This window comes from Falco punctatus (genome assembly GCF_963210335.1).
Source record: "Falco punctatus genome assembly, chromosome: 11".
Lineage (NCBI taxonomy): Eukaryota > Metazoa > Chordata > Aves > Falconiformes > Falconidae > Falco > Falco punctatus.
The window spans coordinates 28,411,401-28,428,194 of record NC_137591.1 but is presented as its reverse complement, the minus strand read 5'-3'; the positions used below and the strand labels follow the sequence as shown (position 1 = coordinate 28,428,194).

Here is a 16,794-nt window from a genome sequence, read left to right as displayed (position 1 = left end):
CAGAGCTTGAGTGTGCTTGAAGCCCACGGAGATACTGCCCGTAGAAACTGGCAGCTGGCGAGCCATTAGCTCCTCCCGTCCTGGGTTGGTGGGTGCTTTTTACTTTTGACCACCAAGAGCAGACACCATCCTCGTCCATGGAGCAGACCCTGAGGCTGGGATGGGGCAGGCAAGGGTGCGGCGGGGCCTCATCCAAGAGGGAGGATGCTCCAGAGACCCCAGGCTTGGGGTTGGGGGGAGTGGGTGCATGGCTTTGCCCATCACCCCTGTATTCCCCATTGCGTCTTGGTGCATTGCAGGGAATGGGCTCCCTGAGCGAAAGCTCCATCCCCTCCATCTCGGACACCAGCACCCCCCGGCGAGGCCGCCGCCAGCTCCCGCCGGTGCCCCCCAAGCCACGGCCCCTCCTTTCCTACGCCTCCATGCTGCGGCACGCCGGAGACGCCTCGCCGCCCGCCGATGAGAGCGAGGGGGGGTCTCCGCTTCTCTCCTCCACCCTGGAGCCCAACGCCGCCGGCCTGACCGAGTCTTCCAGCTCCCCGGCAGGGAAGCAGAGCCGACAGTCCACCCCGCAACGCTACATCTCGGAGCCCTACCTGGCCCTGCACGACGACTCGCATGCCTCAGACTGCGGTGAGGAGGAGACGCTCACTTTCGAGGCTGCCGTCGCCACCAGCCTCGGCCGCTCCAACACCATCGGCTCAGCCCCGCCGCTGCGGCACAGCTGGCAGATGCCCAACGGGCACTACCGGCGGCGGAGGCGAGGGGCAGGGCAGGGCGTGATGTGCGGGGCCAGCATCGATGTGCTCAGCGACACCGAGGAAGATGACAAGTGCTAGAAGCTGCCCGCCCAGCCCCATCTCAGCTCCCCGCCGCCCCGCCGCTGCCCTGCCCCTCTCCAATGCATGCTCTTCGCCACGCCTGGGAATGAAACAAAACCAAAACCAAGTGCAGGGGAAAAGGAGAAAACCAAACCGACCGGAACGGAGGGGAAGAAAAAAAAAAAAAAAAAAAAAAAAAGAAAAAAAAGTCTTTGTGCAAAAAAAAAATTAAAATCTGTCGACTTTCATTTATTACTATCACTTTTTTTTTCTGCACAGAGAAGCATTTGATGGGCAGCGGAGCAGCCTGGCTGGGTGTGTGTGCTGGGGGACAAGTGAGAACCCCCCCAAGCCGCGGCCCCGCTCCCTGTCCTGAGCGGGACCCCCGGGAAGGCTCGTCCTGATGGTTTTCCGCTCCCCGAGGCCAGACAGTCCCAGCGAGAGGGTACCAGGGCCCCCCTTTGCTCTGTCGCTCGGGCTCGTGCTGCTGTGGCTTTCGATTTCCCTCCCCGAGGTTCTCATCCAGCCCAGAAAAGGGGCGAGGTGTGATGTCGGGGTGCGGGGGCTGAGGGGTTGGGGTGCACTGGGCAGACCAGAGCGGCTCTGCCTGTTGGGGGTGGCAAAACCAAAACCAACTGGTTTGTACTGGGGCAGGTGGGAGCAGGGTGGGGGGTGCTCAGTGCTGCCAAATGTATCCTGTCTCCCACCAACATATATTTATTTATATACGGAGAACTCTAGGTGTGCCTGTGTGTGTATATACGGTATGTGTGTGTATATATATTTATATGCTGTATATATAAAGATATACACATACATGGATTTGTTTTAATCATCTGACAATGCTGGGGAGCCCCTTGGGGTTGTCACTGCCCGCACCCCCTTTGGCGGGGCAGGATCAAGCCTCCCTGGGAAGCTGCTGCGCACCCGTCGCTGTAGCAGAGCTTTGGGAATATCACCCTGCTCCCTCGCCCTGCCCTGGCCGTTTCCAGCGGTGGGAATGGTATTTTCTCCGTTAGAGGTGGCTGTGGCGAGGGGGTCTTTGGGCAGCCCTGTGCTGTGCTGGGGCGGGATGCCCAGGGGACGAGGACGGGGGTGTCCCTGGGCGTACGGCTCGCCTGGTGCCAATGGTGCTGAGGGGGTGACGCCAAACCTCTCAGAGGCCTCTGTGTTGTGTTTTGCCAGGAAAAGAAAATTCCCATGTCTGCAGGGGAGAGAAGATGTGCATGCATGCCTGACGGTACCCTAGTGTGTCCTCCTGGCAGAGGAACCTGGCTTTGGCACCTCCTCTGCCTCAGTTTCCCCTGCAGCCCTGGCCCCTGCCCGTTCCCAGGGGGGCTGCCGTGGGGGTGGGCTGGGTTTGCAAACCCCATGGGCCTGGTGCAGGGGCAGGTGCATCTCTGGGAGCCGGCGGGGGTCTGGGAGAGGAGCATGGTCCAGGGGGTGAGCGGGGTGGCTCAGGCCTCCTGCAAGTACTGAAAATGCAGTACAGGGTCACCTTCCAACGCCAGTCATTAATTAATCTGGCAGTTACGTACTGTCAGCTCTGATGATCCGCACACACCCTTGACTGTGGGTGCGATGCTTTGCCAGCCTGGGCAGATTCTGGTGGCCTTGTGGTGGTGGGTGGCTCACCCTGGCGATCACCCGTGTGTTTCTGCTGTGAGGTTTGTCTGTTGTCAGCCTGAGCATGGTCCTGGGGAGCTGGAGGGTGCTGTGCCCTTGGAGCCTCCGGGAAGGGCTTGCTCTGGGGGCTGGGGGGCTGGTCGGTGTGGCTGGGCCAGGTGTGGCCACGTATGTGGAGACGGGACGTGGCCTTCAGCCTGCTGGGCTGGGCAGGGGCAGGCAGTGCCTTCGTCCCATGGCTTTGCTCTGCTGTGAATTGTGGTGGTCTGGGTCCTTAGGGCTGTTCTCCAGCCCCTTTGGCTAGCTGAACAGCAGCTCTGGCCAGGCTTTGCTTTGGTCCTGAATAACCCATGTCTTCTCCTAACCAGAAGATGCTATGGGCACAAACTGGCCCACTCCTGCATGTGCAGATCAGCCTCTGCCCCGATCACTTTGTGAGCTCTCCCAGATGAGCTCTGCTTTGCAAGAAGCAAATCCCATGAGCTCCGAAGGCTGCCCACACCTGGGCTCCATCGTGGACCAAACCCTCTCTTTCTTATGGTCAAGCTGCCCTTGTGGAGCCAAAACCTCCTACTGCCTTGGTGGGTTCCTGCTGGCCCCGTGCTTCCTGAACGGACACTTCCAGCAGCCAAAGGATTCCAGACTTCCCCAGGAGGCCCTCTCCATCCCTCTGGCTCAGCTCCTGCATCCTTCCACCTAGGTGCCTGGGGGCAAACCATGCCCCATGCAGCTGTGGGGAAGGTCCCTGGTGCTGGCTGATGGCATGGGCATCTCCTGTCCCCCTCTGGTCATCGTCTGTCCCCTTCCAGCCACCTGCGAGCAGTTCGTGGCTTCCACCCGAAGCTGCTGGAGCATTGCTCCCTGTGCCGGAGTTTGGAGGAGGCAGGCCTGATGGGTAGCATGGGATCGTGCGTGGGGGCCAGGCCCAGGGATGTGGGGGGGCTGGGGCCAGGGGAGACAATGCTATACGTGCTCTAAATATAGGTGCTGGCATCGTCTACTTCTAAATGCAGAAAGGTGTCTGACAGTACGCCGGGTTCTGAGTAACAGCCCGTGAGGAGGGAAGAGGGTGGCTTTTTGTGTCTGTGCCTATTGGGTGGGAGGGAGGGAGGGATGCTCCCAAAGTGGGGGGTACATTTCATGCGGATTTCAAGCTTTGGGTGTTTTTCTTTCTTGGGCCCCAGAATGGGGTCAGCAAGCAGTGTGCTGCGATGCTCTGCACTGGTGGTCCAGGCTGGGGCAGAGCTCCTCGGGGCGCATCCACATGTGGCAGTGGGCTGCGGCGTCCGGACCCAAGCTTTTTTGATAAGTAAGCCCTGTGTTTTACTAACGTACAGAACTGTATGAAGTGAAACAGAGCCCCTTTTTTCCCCAAGGGGGCCCAAAACCAGCCTGCTCCTGTCTCTCCTGCAATAGCCGGTGGTCCCGCTCCTATGGCAGGAGAGCAAGCAGGGACCTGTAGGGACAAGGTGGCACCTCCAAAGCACGCCTCTGAAACCAAAAACAACCCCCAGGAGAACCACAGAAAAGACTATGCCAAGGGGGAAAGAAAACCAGCCCCGAGGTGCCATTGCAGCCTGCGTCTTGCTTTTCAAGGTGCTGGACTCACTTTGCTGCTGTACGATCTCTCGTCCGTGGTTTATTGGACACCTTCACCTTCCAGACACCGGGGATCTGCCGCTGCGCTCGCCATCAGTGGCTGCTGGCTGTGCTTGACCGTGGGAGGATGAGAAAGCGGGGGATGTGTTTCAACCTCTGCCTGCACAGGACAAGCCCCTGCTTAGGCAGGAGTTCACCAGTAGCATGCATCTGGTTCCCAGTTTGATGCTGGGACTGGGCTTGGAGCTCTGTCCTGTGGGGACTGCAGAGGGTGTGTGGGGAGTTGAGGCAGCCCTGGAGAATGGAGCTCTGCCGTCCCCTCCGGGCTGGCTGTCCCAGCACCCTCCTCCTGTCCCCCTGTGAGGCCTCGGAGGGCAGAGCCCCCCAGCGTGGGGCTGGCAGCTCCTGGGGCCAAGGGAAGGTGGGTGGGTGGGAAATGCTCTGCCTTCACCCCCCAGGCACTGGGGCAGGATGTAACGTAACACGCTCATTTGGACCCAAACGGGGAACCAAACTGACTGACGGCAATGTTCAACTTCAATGGTTTGGTTTTTTTTTTTTTGTCAAAAAGAAAGAAAAATAAAACCTTGTTGTAAAGAACTGCCACAGACCCTATATTGTTGGCACCCCCCAACGCTGGTGGGGCTGCGGGCACCCTGGGTGAGATGCTGGACCCCTGAAATAAGTCCCCATGGGAGGGAGGGGGTGGCACACAGCCTGTGCTGGGCAGCCCCATCACGTAGGATGGGTGTTCCCCAGCATGGGCACAGTGCTGCCCTGGCATCCCTGTGGTCCCCAGACGGGGTGGGGGCTGTGAAGGAGAGAGGCAGGGAGCACATTTGGGAAGGGTCATCATCCCAGGGGAGCTGCGGCTTATGCCTGGCTGCCTCCAGACACACCAGCTGGGGGGTACCGGGGGTCTGGGGGCTATGAGGGGGCTGGGACCAGGAGCCTGAGGCTGTTAACAGCAGCACCGCAGCAAAATGGCTGGGGAAAGCTGAGAGCACCGCAATGACATCGTAGTGCTGGGGAAATGCAGGGAAGGGTTTGGCTTGGAAAACCTGCTGGGATCTGGGACTTTGGGAGATTCAGCGAGCTTGGTCACCCCTCCACGCCTGTGCCCGGCAGATGTCAAGTGGATTCAGATGCTGTTGCCTGGTCCAAAGCTCATGGGTGAGTTGTCAAGCAAAGATGCTGAAGTCAGGTCTTGTATTTCTTTTTCGCAGAGCTGTTTAAAGCACAGAGAGTTCTCCAGCAGTCAGAGGCGAGTCAGCAGCCTGTGGCAGTCTGCAGGCTGAGCATGGGTGACAGGGATATTTTATGGCTTTGTCAGCAGGACTCTTCTTTTTCTTTCCCGGTGACGGGAGGGTGCTGTGCCAAGAAGAGCTCAGGGAAGGATGAAGGCAATTGCTGTGCTCTGCGTCTGGACTGCTTTGAGCCCAGCTTACCCTGTGTGTCTCCCACATGCTGTTACCCAGCTTTGCATGGTGCCGCTGAGGACCAAGCCCAGACACCGTGACCTGTAAGAACTGGCTTTCTGTTGCCCTTTACTTTGTGCATTTACCCCCTTATTTCTCAAACGCTGTCAGGTTTTGTTTTCAATTCTTTGGCTCGTGAAGTGCTAAAAAGCCTGTTTTCAGCGGGAAGTGTACAGTTCCATAGGGACATTGCCCAAGAGATGGCCCAGCTTTGAGGGCACCTGCACAGGTGATGGATGCAATGACAGCCAGGAGCTAGAAAGCAAGCCCAGCATTTTTTCAGGCTGTGAAGCACATTCTGATTTTATAGCCAAAAGAGTGATCTACATCGCTGGCTGTGGGGAAAGCTCTGAATGGTGCTGATGCCTTCTTCATCACTGAGGGCTTTGCAGCAGCACTGGAAGCAGTTTAATGAGAAGACCTCCTCCTGTGCGGGCCAGTAGCCCTGAATTAACATTTTTTGAAGTGAGTGTCTTAAGTCTGAATGGCTGCTTTTGAAAGCAGGACTGAGTGTGCAGGTCTCTGATGGGCATCTCACAGAGCCCTGCCTGGGAGGCCGGTGCCAGGATGAGTGACAGATGTAGCTAGCTGAGTGCTTAACCTCCTCTGCTGCCTTTCTCCAAAGCCCCTAACATATCTGGGGCTGTGAAAAATATCTGGAGCAATGCAGGGAAGGCAGAGCTTCACCCTACCAAGGGAAACTGGTGCTGCAAAGCGGGGAGCCTTTGCTATCGGAGAGCCAGCTCTCTGCCTGGCAGGCACAGAGGCTAAAAAAAGCCCCTTGACAAATGGAACAGAAAGGTTAAAATTATCTGTACATCATCTGAATAACAATGGCAATGCAGATTGTACCTGCTTATAATAGCTCCAGGAGACAGGGGATAAATTGGGAACAAAAGTACCCCAGAAACAGATGCTGCTGGTGTGCGGCTGGCAGAAGTGCTGGGGCTGCTTCTCCTCACCAGGACTTGGGGAGCCACAGGGGACAGGGCCACCAGAAGCACCAAAACCTGGGCTTTGTGTGCTCCCCTCCCCTTGCCCATGGATGCTCCAGGGCCCTTCCATCCCCAGGTCCTGGTGGAGCCACCCAGGCAGCTTGCGGGTGCCCAGGAGGAGGGAGCAGTCCCTGCCCAGAGTACCGGCACCGCAGCGAGTGATGTGCACAGCTTGTCTTGAATCCAGGCACCTGGGGGACATGAACAGTCCTTTCTCTGGGACTGCTGGAAATCATCACCCCATAACCTGGCTCTTCTCCTGCGAAAAGAACCTTCCTGGGAAGAGGCCTCATCTTACTAGATTCTTTCTCTCTGCCTTTGCCTTACTTTCCTCCTACTTGCCCCTGCAAAGCTAAATGAAGGCACATGGCACTGGATGCATCTGTAACTGCGGGTGCTGGCTGTTCCCTAAAGACCCCCCAGGTTGTTTTTAAGGCAGGATGCCAGCAATTGTGCAACGCTGGGGGTTGCGCAGGAAGCCTGGGTCTGGTCTTCGGGCACCCAAACACCCCCTCAGTCAAACGCCTGGTGATGACCATGCACATGCCTCCAGCAAAACAAGAGAAACTTGGATGTGAGGATGCTGCAGTCAAGCCCCGGGGCACGGAAGGGACAAGAGAAGGGGACTGCGAAATGAAAGAATGAAAATGTTTTGTCTTCCTTTTTCCAATCCCAGCGAGGTGTTTAAAATCCGTATGTACAAGGCTGAGGGGGCAGGGGTTCACTCCCTCTGGGGACGCAGCTGATGGCTTCAGAGGGGAGATGCTGGGGGTGGTTCTCATCCCCCCCTTCCCTTTCCTTCCTCCGGTGGTACTTACAAGCGCGCTTTCCCCGGTGCCAAGGATGTGTGTGGGCTCTGAAGTGGGGCTGGTGCTTACTCATGCCGGCAGCCACGTGGCACTGCTGGCTCACGGGCTGACAGTGCTGACAGTTCCCTGGGCAAGCATCCCCCACCCCACCCCAGGTGAGCATGCCCCCCCCGAGCAAGCACACGCAGCCGTTGCTCCTTTCCAGCATCACCGTGGCTCCCCAGGGAAGTGGGATGCACTCCCCAGGGTTGTCCTCCCCAAAGGGCTTGAACAGCCCAATCTGGTTCAACACCTTTATTTTTTATTCTTCTCATTTATTTATGTCTCTTGATGATGATATTCATTGCTTGGTGATGTTGTGCTGCACGTTGGTGCTGGCTGTGTTTGCCAGACCCCATGCAAGCTGGTGACATCCCGTGGACTGCCCTGGAAACTGGCTCCTGCCAGCACACGGAAGAGTGAGCTGGCAAATATTTCCTGCCAGGAGATTTTGGGGAGCTGCTTTGTGTCACCTTTGGTTTTACAGGCAGCAGGGAGCAAGGGGCTGGGCTGGTCTCACCCCTGCCCCATCTGTGGGCTTACCTTGCCTCAGCACCCACCACCCCACCTCTTGGTTGAACACCGCAGAGCAGGAAAGAGCCCACTGTTCATTTGCCTTCGCTATTTTTTGTAGATAATAAAAAAACCTCAAAACCAACAAACCCAAATCAACACAATTCTGCCTTTTAAATGAATGCAAAAACCATTCACTGCTCTCCTTCCCCAGCTGGTATTTTCTTCTCACCAAAACAGGACTCTCCACGTGCCAGGTGCCCCTGGCAATGGGCAGTTGGGGGCTGGGAGGACTGGGCAAGTGGGTGGAAACCCAGCAGCAGCGATCTGCACCCAAAAGCACCCGGTGCACTTGGCTCAAAGCCGTTGCAGGGCTGAGAGCTGGATGTCTCCACAGCAGTCCAGCACAAGAGCAAGCTGCTGTAGGGACCAGGGCATGGATGCGATGCAGAAGTCTGCTCTAGCAGACCTCAGCAGAGGTACTGGTGCCACTTGGTGTGCAAGGGCAAGGGAGTAGGGGTAAATGTTAAGGATGTGCAGTTATTTGCTGAAGCCAGGCCTAAGCTAGATACTCTCTCCCTCCCACGTGTGCTCCCTTGGGACCTAGTCCATCAATTTATGGAGCAATCTGCCATAGACAATGCGATTTTCAGATTGATTTTCACAGCTCTGCATCATGGCCATCATGAATGATGTGGGTTTTTTTCCTTTCCAAAAGAGGAGGAGCAGAGAAAAGAAATAAGTCCAAGGGTTGTACTTCACAGTGAGTGTAATCCTATGATGTCTGGGAAAACATGCAGGGTTCGGGCCACAGTGTCATATGTCTGGGTCTTCTGGGCCAAGCATGGAGCATGCAGGACCATCAGCCAGAGCCACAACTCCATGCCACTCCCTTCCCTTGGCCTCCAAAGTGCTGACAGAGGCTTGCAGGTGGCCTTATTTCATTGCTAATTTACTTGGGGGGCAGGGTTGAGGGAGAAACGTGCAATCAGGATTTTTTTTTAGATTTTTCTCACTGATCAAAGAGCGGGCTTCATTTACACAGCCATAATTTTTTAAGGACCTGTCCCAACTTGAGCTCCTCTTCCTCCAGCATGTGATATTGCGCTGTATCAGCAAGTCTCACCTCCTTTAGCATCTAGGAGTGCATTAGGAAACCAGTGTGAGCTGTGCAAAGGAGCTGTGAATTAGCAAAGCCTCCCCTGCCCCTTGGCAAAGCCTTGTCTTACACCTCCTCGCAGGAATAGCTACAGCTGCTCTCTGCAGCAGAAGCGAGAGCAGAGGGGGTGCGAGGGGGCGGGCAACGGGACAGGCTGTGAATCTTTGCAACCTCTCAAGGACATAGGCTCGGGTCACAGCCAGTCTGCCACCCACAGCCCAGGCTATCCACACCAGTCCTGGCAATGGGGGCTTTGCTGCCGTCCCCACATCCCCAAATGCCTGATGTCTCCAACCGTGCATGTCCCGTGGTGGATGGAGCAAGGACAAACATCCATGCTCCCAGGTCCCAGTGATCACTTAGGGGTAGAAGGTGCCCCAGCGGTCAGGTAGCAGAGAAGGAGAGCAACGGAGGGTGCAAGCCAGGCACAGAAAGCCACCCGTGCCCACCCACTCACTCCTCTTTGCTGCTCGGGGACATTTCTGAGTGTTGCCAAATCCCTGCTTCTCCTGTGCTGGTTTGGGAAGAGGGATACCAGGGTACCATCCCTCCCTGTGCCAAGCAGGCCAGCGCTGCAGACAGCCAGCTTGCTCTTGGGTGCCTGCAACATCTCAGCAGAGCCAGCAGGGATGAAGACCTAAGGCTGACAGAGAAACAGGCAGATGGGATTATCAGTCACATGTGCCGCCGCTCTCTTCTTGTCTTAGGCTCTTTTTTCCCTGCGTTATCTCCTCGAGCGGGTTTTCAGCCTGTGCTAGCGACAGTGCTTTGATGCTTAACACAATCGGCTTCTTCCCGCTGTCTGCAAGAGGCTGGTGGGTGTTTAAACATACCCGACAGGACGTTTCTGAGCAAGGCTGGCCTTCCTCCGCATTGTGCCCCAGGAGCATCCCAGTAGGAAAGCCTCCCTGGGCACTGGAGAGCCCAGCAGCTCGCAAGGGAAAGGCCTTTGCAGCTTGTTTGCCTGCTCCCACCCAGGTTTGTGCTGCCCCAGATGCAGCCCACCACCACCTGCACGACAAAAGGAGGCTGACCTGCCCCATGTCCTTTGCTAGCATTCCCCTCTCCTGCATCACTCTCATATTCTGTGGTCCCTGCCCTAGGAGGAACTTGGGATATAGGCTCTGGTCACAGCAGCTAATGGCTGGGAAGTCATCTCAGCTGCAGCAGGCAGCTTTCACTAGACCTCCTTCTCCTTTGCGCGTGCTCACTGCACACACCTGCCTGAGGAAAAGGGGTGACAGGGATGGCTGGCTCAAAGCTGGGGTTAGCCACTGACTCTGGGTGCTGCACATCAATCAATATCAGCACAGACTCGTTCTGTGAGGACTTAACACCTCTGTCTGTAGAACTGTTGCTGCCCTCCGAACCTCTGCCTCCACCACACCCTGGTGCTAGAGGGGCCCCTTCGAAATACTTGACCAAAACCAACGAACCGTAGGAAACTGTAGGAGATTTTACAGATAAAATCTGCAGCCCCTGCTGGGATTAGCTGTTCCCAAACCCTATCGTTTGCACTTGAGGCATGCACACACCTGCCAACGCCTACCGCAAGGCTCCTGTGGTTAGGAGACAGAGCTGCTGGCACCCAGTGTGCCCCTGGGTTTCTCGTGAGTTGCTCTGCAGAGGGCTTGGTACTGGCTCCAAGCTTGGATGCTCATTCCCAGCTGTGCAGGGTGGAGGTGCTGCAGCCCCCAGGTGTGGCCCATGAGCCACTTCTTAAATAGCGGTGATGAGGCTGAGGGGCTCTCCCTGCTCCTCTCCTGGGGGAATTGCAGCCAGACACATCACTGCCCAGGTGTGTCTATCCTTTAGCCAGGACAAGCTTTCACCACCCCGAGTCCAGTCCTGCTTATAGGTGGGGAAACTGAGGCACAAGGTAGAGTATAGCGGTTTGTAGTGGGTCAGGTGCTCCTCTGATCTTGGTAGGAGCTAGTGCTCATTGCCTGAATGCTTTAATCGTGTTTTTTTTTAATTTTCCCCCTGTAGAAGCCCCTTCTTGCTCTGCCTGCAAGGGTTATCTGGTGGGGGATCAGGAAACTTTCAGCTGGGGCTGAGCTGCTGCCCCCGTTGCCAGCGGGGCTCCTGCCTACCTCTCAGACCAGCCTCTGCATCAAGGGAAAAAGCCTAAACCATGTTTTTTGACACAAATTACTACAGCTCCAGTGATTTAACTTGGAGATGTTGTTACAGGCCATGAGAACAGGTCAGGTTTCGGTCTGGGACGGAAGCGGATAAATGATGTTCTGTAATTGTCTCCTTGCTGAATTCAGGCCAGAAAATAAGGGTTTTTTCCATATTCTTCCCCTTCTCTTGGCTCATGGTGCAGGGGGACAGCCCCACCACCCCTGCACAGTGCTGCAGGCAAAGGGGAAGCTGGGAGGATGCTGTCCCACAAACAGGCTGCGCTGGGAGGGAGCCTGGCTCTTCTCCCAGCAACAAAAACTTATTTTAGCTGGTAAATTGGAGGTCAGGAGGGCTAGGCAGACCTCCCAGGCTGAATTTCACAGCCATGAGTAGAACAAGTTGTTGATTTTGCTAGTGCTGCCATAAGGAGACATTGCAGATGGAGAACGCTGTATACTCTGTTCTTGACAAATGCCTGTCATGATAGTTTGAATATAAAGCAGGGGCTTAGGCAGAAGGAGCTTATTTAGTGTTTGTATTTTTCCATAATTTCATGTTTCTCTGTAGATCATAAGAACCTCCAGAAGCCCAAAACAAAGCCAGGGCTCCTGTGTGTGCAGCAGAAATGCAGGAGCAAGCCCCAGTGCCACAGGCTAGGTCCTGCAGGAGAGGAAGCCAAGCCATGGCATGTTGGCATCCTCATCAAGTGGAGGCAGGCAGGCACAGAGGGTGGCAGTGACATTCCTATGAGGTACCTGGACTGGATGGGCCTGGTGTTGCCTGGTGCTACAGCACAGAGCCTTGGCTTGATGCCATGAAGCTAAGAGGTCATGTAGTAATGCCGGTGGTCAAGCCACCAACCTCCCCACCCTGGTGTCGATGCCATTGGCCCCTGCCAGGATGTGCTGTGGGGAGCAGAGAGGGACCCTCCTTGTCATCCTCCTCCTGCTCAGCTCCCTTGTTCCTTACTGTTTTCTCCAGCAGCCCCTCTGCACCCCCAGAGAAAAGATTTACTCTGAACAGGGTCGTTCCCTGGCAGCATCCACCACCACACCTCGGTCCTGGCAGTCAAAGAGGTGAGACAGATGATGGCAGGACCAAGGGGACAGTTGAGAGGCAAGTGGTAAATCTGCAGAAAGATTTATTTCCAGATGCAGCTGGAATTTTATCTCCTGCCTATCCCTGTGCTCTGTGCCTGGCGCTGCAGCATGTGGGGACAGATGCGAAATGCAGCTCCGTTTAGAGCCTGGGAGTAGCAAAATCTCCTGTGAACAGCCATGTTTCAATTTACATTTCTAGGGCTGCGGCAGCAACCTGGGTCCTGTGGTGTACTCAGCAGTGGATGCACTAAATGGCCGTGAGTTTCTGTATTGCTGACCTGCTGGGGCAATCTGGCAGACCCGATAGCTCTCCTGGTGTTAATGCAGCAGTGCCGGTTGCAAGCAGTGGCTTGGGAACTGGGGGGTGGACCAGCTGGTGGTATTTTTGTAGTGGGTTTTGGTCTATCAATCCAAACCTCAGCTTGGCTTGACTTCTTTGGTGCTGCTGGCTGAATAGACTGCGACGCAGGATTAGAAGTCGCTGTGCAATTGAATTAGTGACAGGTGTAGGAAGGAAGGGAGGGCAAAAGCAAAACAGAGAGGAGAGAGCAGCAGGACTGGAGGTGACCCATGCAGACCCTATCCTAAGAAAAACAGTCCCCAGGAGCATGGTCCTAGAGAAAATAAAATGAGGGAGCTGCAACCTAACAGCTGCTCTTTCACACTCCTTCATAGAGCTATGTTGTTCCTGCGTAAGGCTTGTGTGGTCACGGTGGCAGATGCCTGGAAGGTGCTGTCACATTTGCACTAAAACTTCTCTTGGTGCTCTTCCGATGCTGTCAAGAAGCTCCAGGCTCGCTGCTGCCGTGTGCTGCAGTAACAGCCTGCCTCTCAGCAGAGAGGGGGCTCCTGGGGGTGGTGCCATCTGGGCACACAGGAGGAGACAGCCTTTGCTCCCTGAAACATGTCAGCTCAGGGTGGGAGAAGCAAATCCTATTTTATGGAGGCACAAATAGCTTCATCAATAGAAGAATGAGACTTTGCTAGAGGTGGTTATCAAGTCTTGAGCATCCTGGCTTTGGCTCCAAGCGTCATGATGCAAGGTCTCAGTGGTGGAGAGAGCAGAGTGTGCCTTTGGTGGAGTAGATGCTCCTGGGCAGCTTGCTCGCCATACAGGCAGCGGTTGCCTGCCTTGCCTGCCCGTTGCAGATTGAGCTCGCCTGGCACAGGGCTGGCTCCCTGCTGGCTGGTTGGTTGCATGCCTGGTTGGCTGCCTCTGCCTCATGTTGGCTGGTGTGATGCTCCCTGGGGCAAGGATGGCTGCAGATATTTTAGCGAAATCTAAAAATCCTTCCATGTAAACAGAAGTGCACCCAGCAATCGGTCCATGCTCTGTGACTTGGCCACATCTGGGATGTCAGAGGGATCTGCATCTCAGGAGATGCATGCGGCATGTCCCAGTCAGAAAAGCCCAGTGTGGCTTTTCTGTCACATGGAATTTGTGCAGCTTCCTCAGTCAACAAAAAAGGCTGCATGGCAATGGCTTTGCAGTTGCAGCTAGAAAAGATGACTCAAGGTACTCCACGAGGCTCCAGTGGCTGTGTGAGCTCACCCAGCGGGGGCTTCACAGAGCAGCAGGGCAAGGATCCCCTGTAAAAGGTGATTCTGGCATTTTCTAAGCTCTCTAGCAGCAGCCACAGCCACCAGTGTCTCAGAACAGCCTCTCCCACCGGGACCCCGGTGGCTCTTCAGCAGTGATCTTTCAGTGCTGAGTCAGGACGAGGGCTGAATCACCGTAGCGATCGCAACGCGTGCCTGACAATCTGCTCACCCAGCTGTGGGTCCGGCCAGGCTTTGGTCACTTCAGCCAAATCATTCACATGAACACAATGTCCGTGGTTTTTAAATGAAACCTGTTCCCTCTTCCCTTCGGTCTACTGCACTCCCAGCTGTCCCCATGTAGCTGCTGAGCGCTAGGGCTGCTGTGGGGAGATGATCCAGGCTCACGGCTCTCATCCCCCAGGAGTACCAGCTGCTGTCTGGAGGACCAAGTGGCCCAAGTTTCTCATCTGCTCCCTGTGATGCCACCGGTGTCTTGTGTGGGCATCAGAAGCCTGCAGGGACATGCAGAGTGGCTTGTCTTCACCCTCTCTGCGGCGATGCTCTGTCACTCTGCAGGTATCTGTTGCTGCTTGTCTACTCGGTTGCTGATCTTACAGACCCAGCCAAGGGTGCGTGAATTTCTTTCTTTTTAAACGGAGGCTATGCAGAGGCAGCTTTGAGGCCCTGCCAGCAGAGAGCATCTCTTGTTTTGCAGGAATGGAAAAGCCAGATGATTTCTCAATGTGCCCAGCTAAGATAACACCAAATAATCTTGTTTGCATTTTAATTTCCCAGCCCTGTTGGGAAAAGCTGATACACCACTGTTCTCCCCCTCTGTGGGCGGCGTGTGCCTGCAAACAGACTTGTCGGAGGGTAGCACTAGCAGCACTTGCGCTTACCCTGGCTGCCACTCTGTCTGCCAAGAGTGCCAGGATCAAAGTGCCATCAAAGGCTCCAGGGTGGCCGGGAGAGTGTTGGTGTTGTGACAGCGAAGGCTGACCCACCAGCTGGAAAGCGCAGCAGGACACTTGGCTTCTCTTCTTCGTGTGCCTCGCAGAGGCTAGATACGAGCGGCAGCCACCTCCTGCACCCTTCCCGGCGAGGCTTTCCTGTGCTGAGAAAATGCCTGGCTCCATCTGGTTGTTTTTCCCGGCTGGTGGAGCTGAGTCATTGCTGTTCTTCAAGGAGAAGGTTCGTTTGCCCCCAAATGGTCTCTCCCCCTGTGCAGAAAGCCTGCGTCCCTCTCGAGACTGCTGTAATTTTCTTCTCGTGAATCCGTGGGTTTCTTTAACTGAGGCGTTGGTTTGCCATTCATGGATCCCTGTTCTATAAAAATGGTCACTTCTCTCCAGGGATGTACTGTTGGGAGCCGGTTACACCTTCGCTTGTGGATCAGCCCAGTACATGTGTGAGAGCGGCAGCTGAGTGTGGCAGTAAACCCCATCTTTGGTCTCCCATCAGAGAAAGAGGCGCTCCTCCTGGCCTGGAGTCATCCCATGGGCTCCCCAAAGTTCAGGCTCTGGGCAGGGGAAGGATGCCTGAGGAGCAGGCGTGCAGATGAAGGCGGTGTAGGTTGTGATGCCATCCTGGTACAAGCACATCTCTCCCTTGGCGCAAGCATGTGCCTTGGCTACCCACCCTCACTAGCCGGGTGCCACTGTCCTCAAACCCGACCCCACTGCCACTGCCCTGGCAATGCTCATGGGGTTTGTTTGCCTTTCCTCAAGACCACATATCACAGTCTAAGAAAGTCTCATCTATGTAATTCCTTGCATACATCCCTTTATGTATTTTACCAAACCTGTGGGAACAGTGCATCTCCAACCCTCTACCGGTGAGGGAACAGCTACTTCCAGCTTGAGCCAATATCACCTAGTGGTGGTGGGTGCTGATGTAGAGTCCTGCAAACCTGTCCCTACCCACTTTTTCTTTCTTTCTCTGCCCTGCCTGCCTGTCTTACAACTCTTTCGTTTCTCTGGAAAGCTGTGGAAATAAGGTTTTGCAAAAATTTTCTACAGAGCCGGTTTCCTCAGAGAGATTATTAAAGGCGAATAGCAGAGAATCTGATTGCATCCGTGCTTTTGTCTCCTCCTGAGGCATCATGATTTGCCAGAACAAGAAAATCTGGATTCTGTGGGGTCAAGGAAACTTCTCTAATCTTCAAACAGAAGCAGCAGCTCTCGCTGTGTTGATAATGCCGTTGGTGTCAGCAGAGTTGGACCAGGGGTGAATTTGGCCTGGCTTGTGTCAAGCACATGACAAGAGATGGGCAAGGCTCCCATTGGCAGACACCCTGCAAAGGGAGAGCTGGGCAGAGGCAGCCACCGACACCAGGGCTGCGCAGTCCTGACCCCCGCAGAACAGCACACACAGCCGGTGAATCACAGGCTGAGCATCACTCGGCATCGGTGAGGGTGCAGGAAGGTTTCTCCCAGCAGCGGCTGTGCTGCAGGGTGATGCCGCAGTGATGGGGCGGGATGTTGTGTCTGCCAGACGGGCAGGCCTTGTGCTGCCTGCACCCCTCACAGGCAGCGGCAGGGGCGTTGCCAGCTTTCTTCTTCATACTTTCATCCCTTAAGGTGTCATTTCTGCCTTCCATCCTCTTGTGGCTTTACAGCCAGGGTCCTCTCATTTACCCCTGAGGTCTGGAGGGGGTTGGCTGGGGACATCCCCATATAGGGTGCCAGGAACTGCCAGAAAATTTGCTGTGGCACAGGATACCAGCTCCTGTGTCTGATGGGGATGGGCTGGAGGTCTTGTCATGCACCTGCATTCAGCCCTGTTCAGGAGAGTGGAGGCTGCTGAACGCCGCAGGCAGGTGAGACATCTCCTGTGATGCACAAGGACAAGCCCTTGTGTTTTCCTTTTTAACCTCCATCTTTGCCTCGTGCATTTTTCTAAGCAAATCTCTATGGAAACAGGTACTGTTTGTAATAAAGCCTCTGTTTTTCACTTCGCTTCGTTGCTCTCGAGGAAGGAGGGGGGC

At 55.4% G+C, this 16,794-nt stretch overlaps 1 protein-coding gene across 1 annotated transcript in view; it reads left to right on the top strand.

The window, feature by feature from the left end:
- The window catches only part of CACNA1E (calcium voltage-gated channel subunit alpha1 E), a 137,945-nt gene extending 121,154 nt beyond the window's left edge, over positions 1-16,791 (top strand). Inside the window, exon 48 of the mRNA XM_080407366.1 lies at positions 300-16,791. Within this exon, the coding sequence (XP_080263492.1) occupies positions 300-839 (540 nt within the window). The 3' untranslated portion in view covers positions 840-16,791. The remainder of the gene's footprint in view (positions 1-299) is intronic.
- The last annotated feature ends 3 nt before the right edge of the window (positions 16,792-16,794 follow it).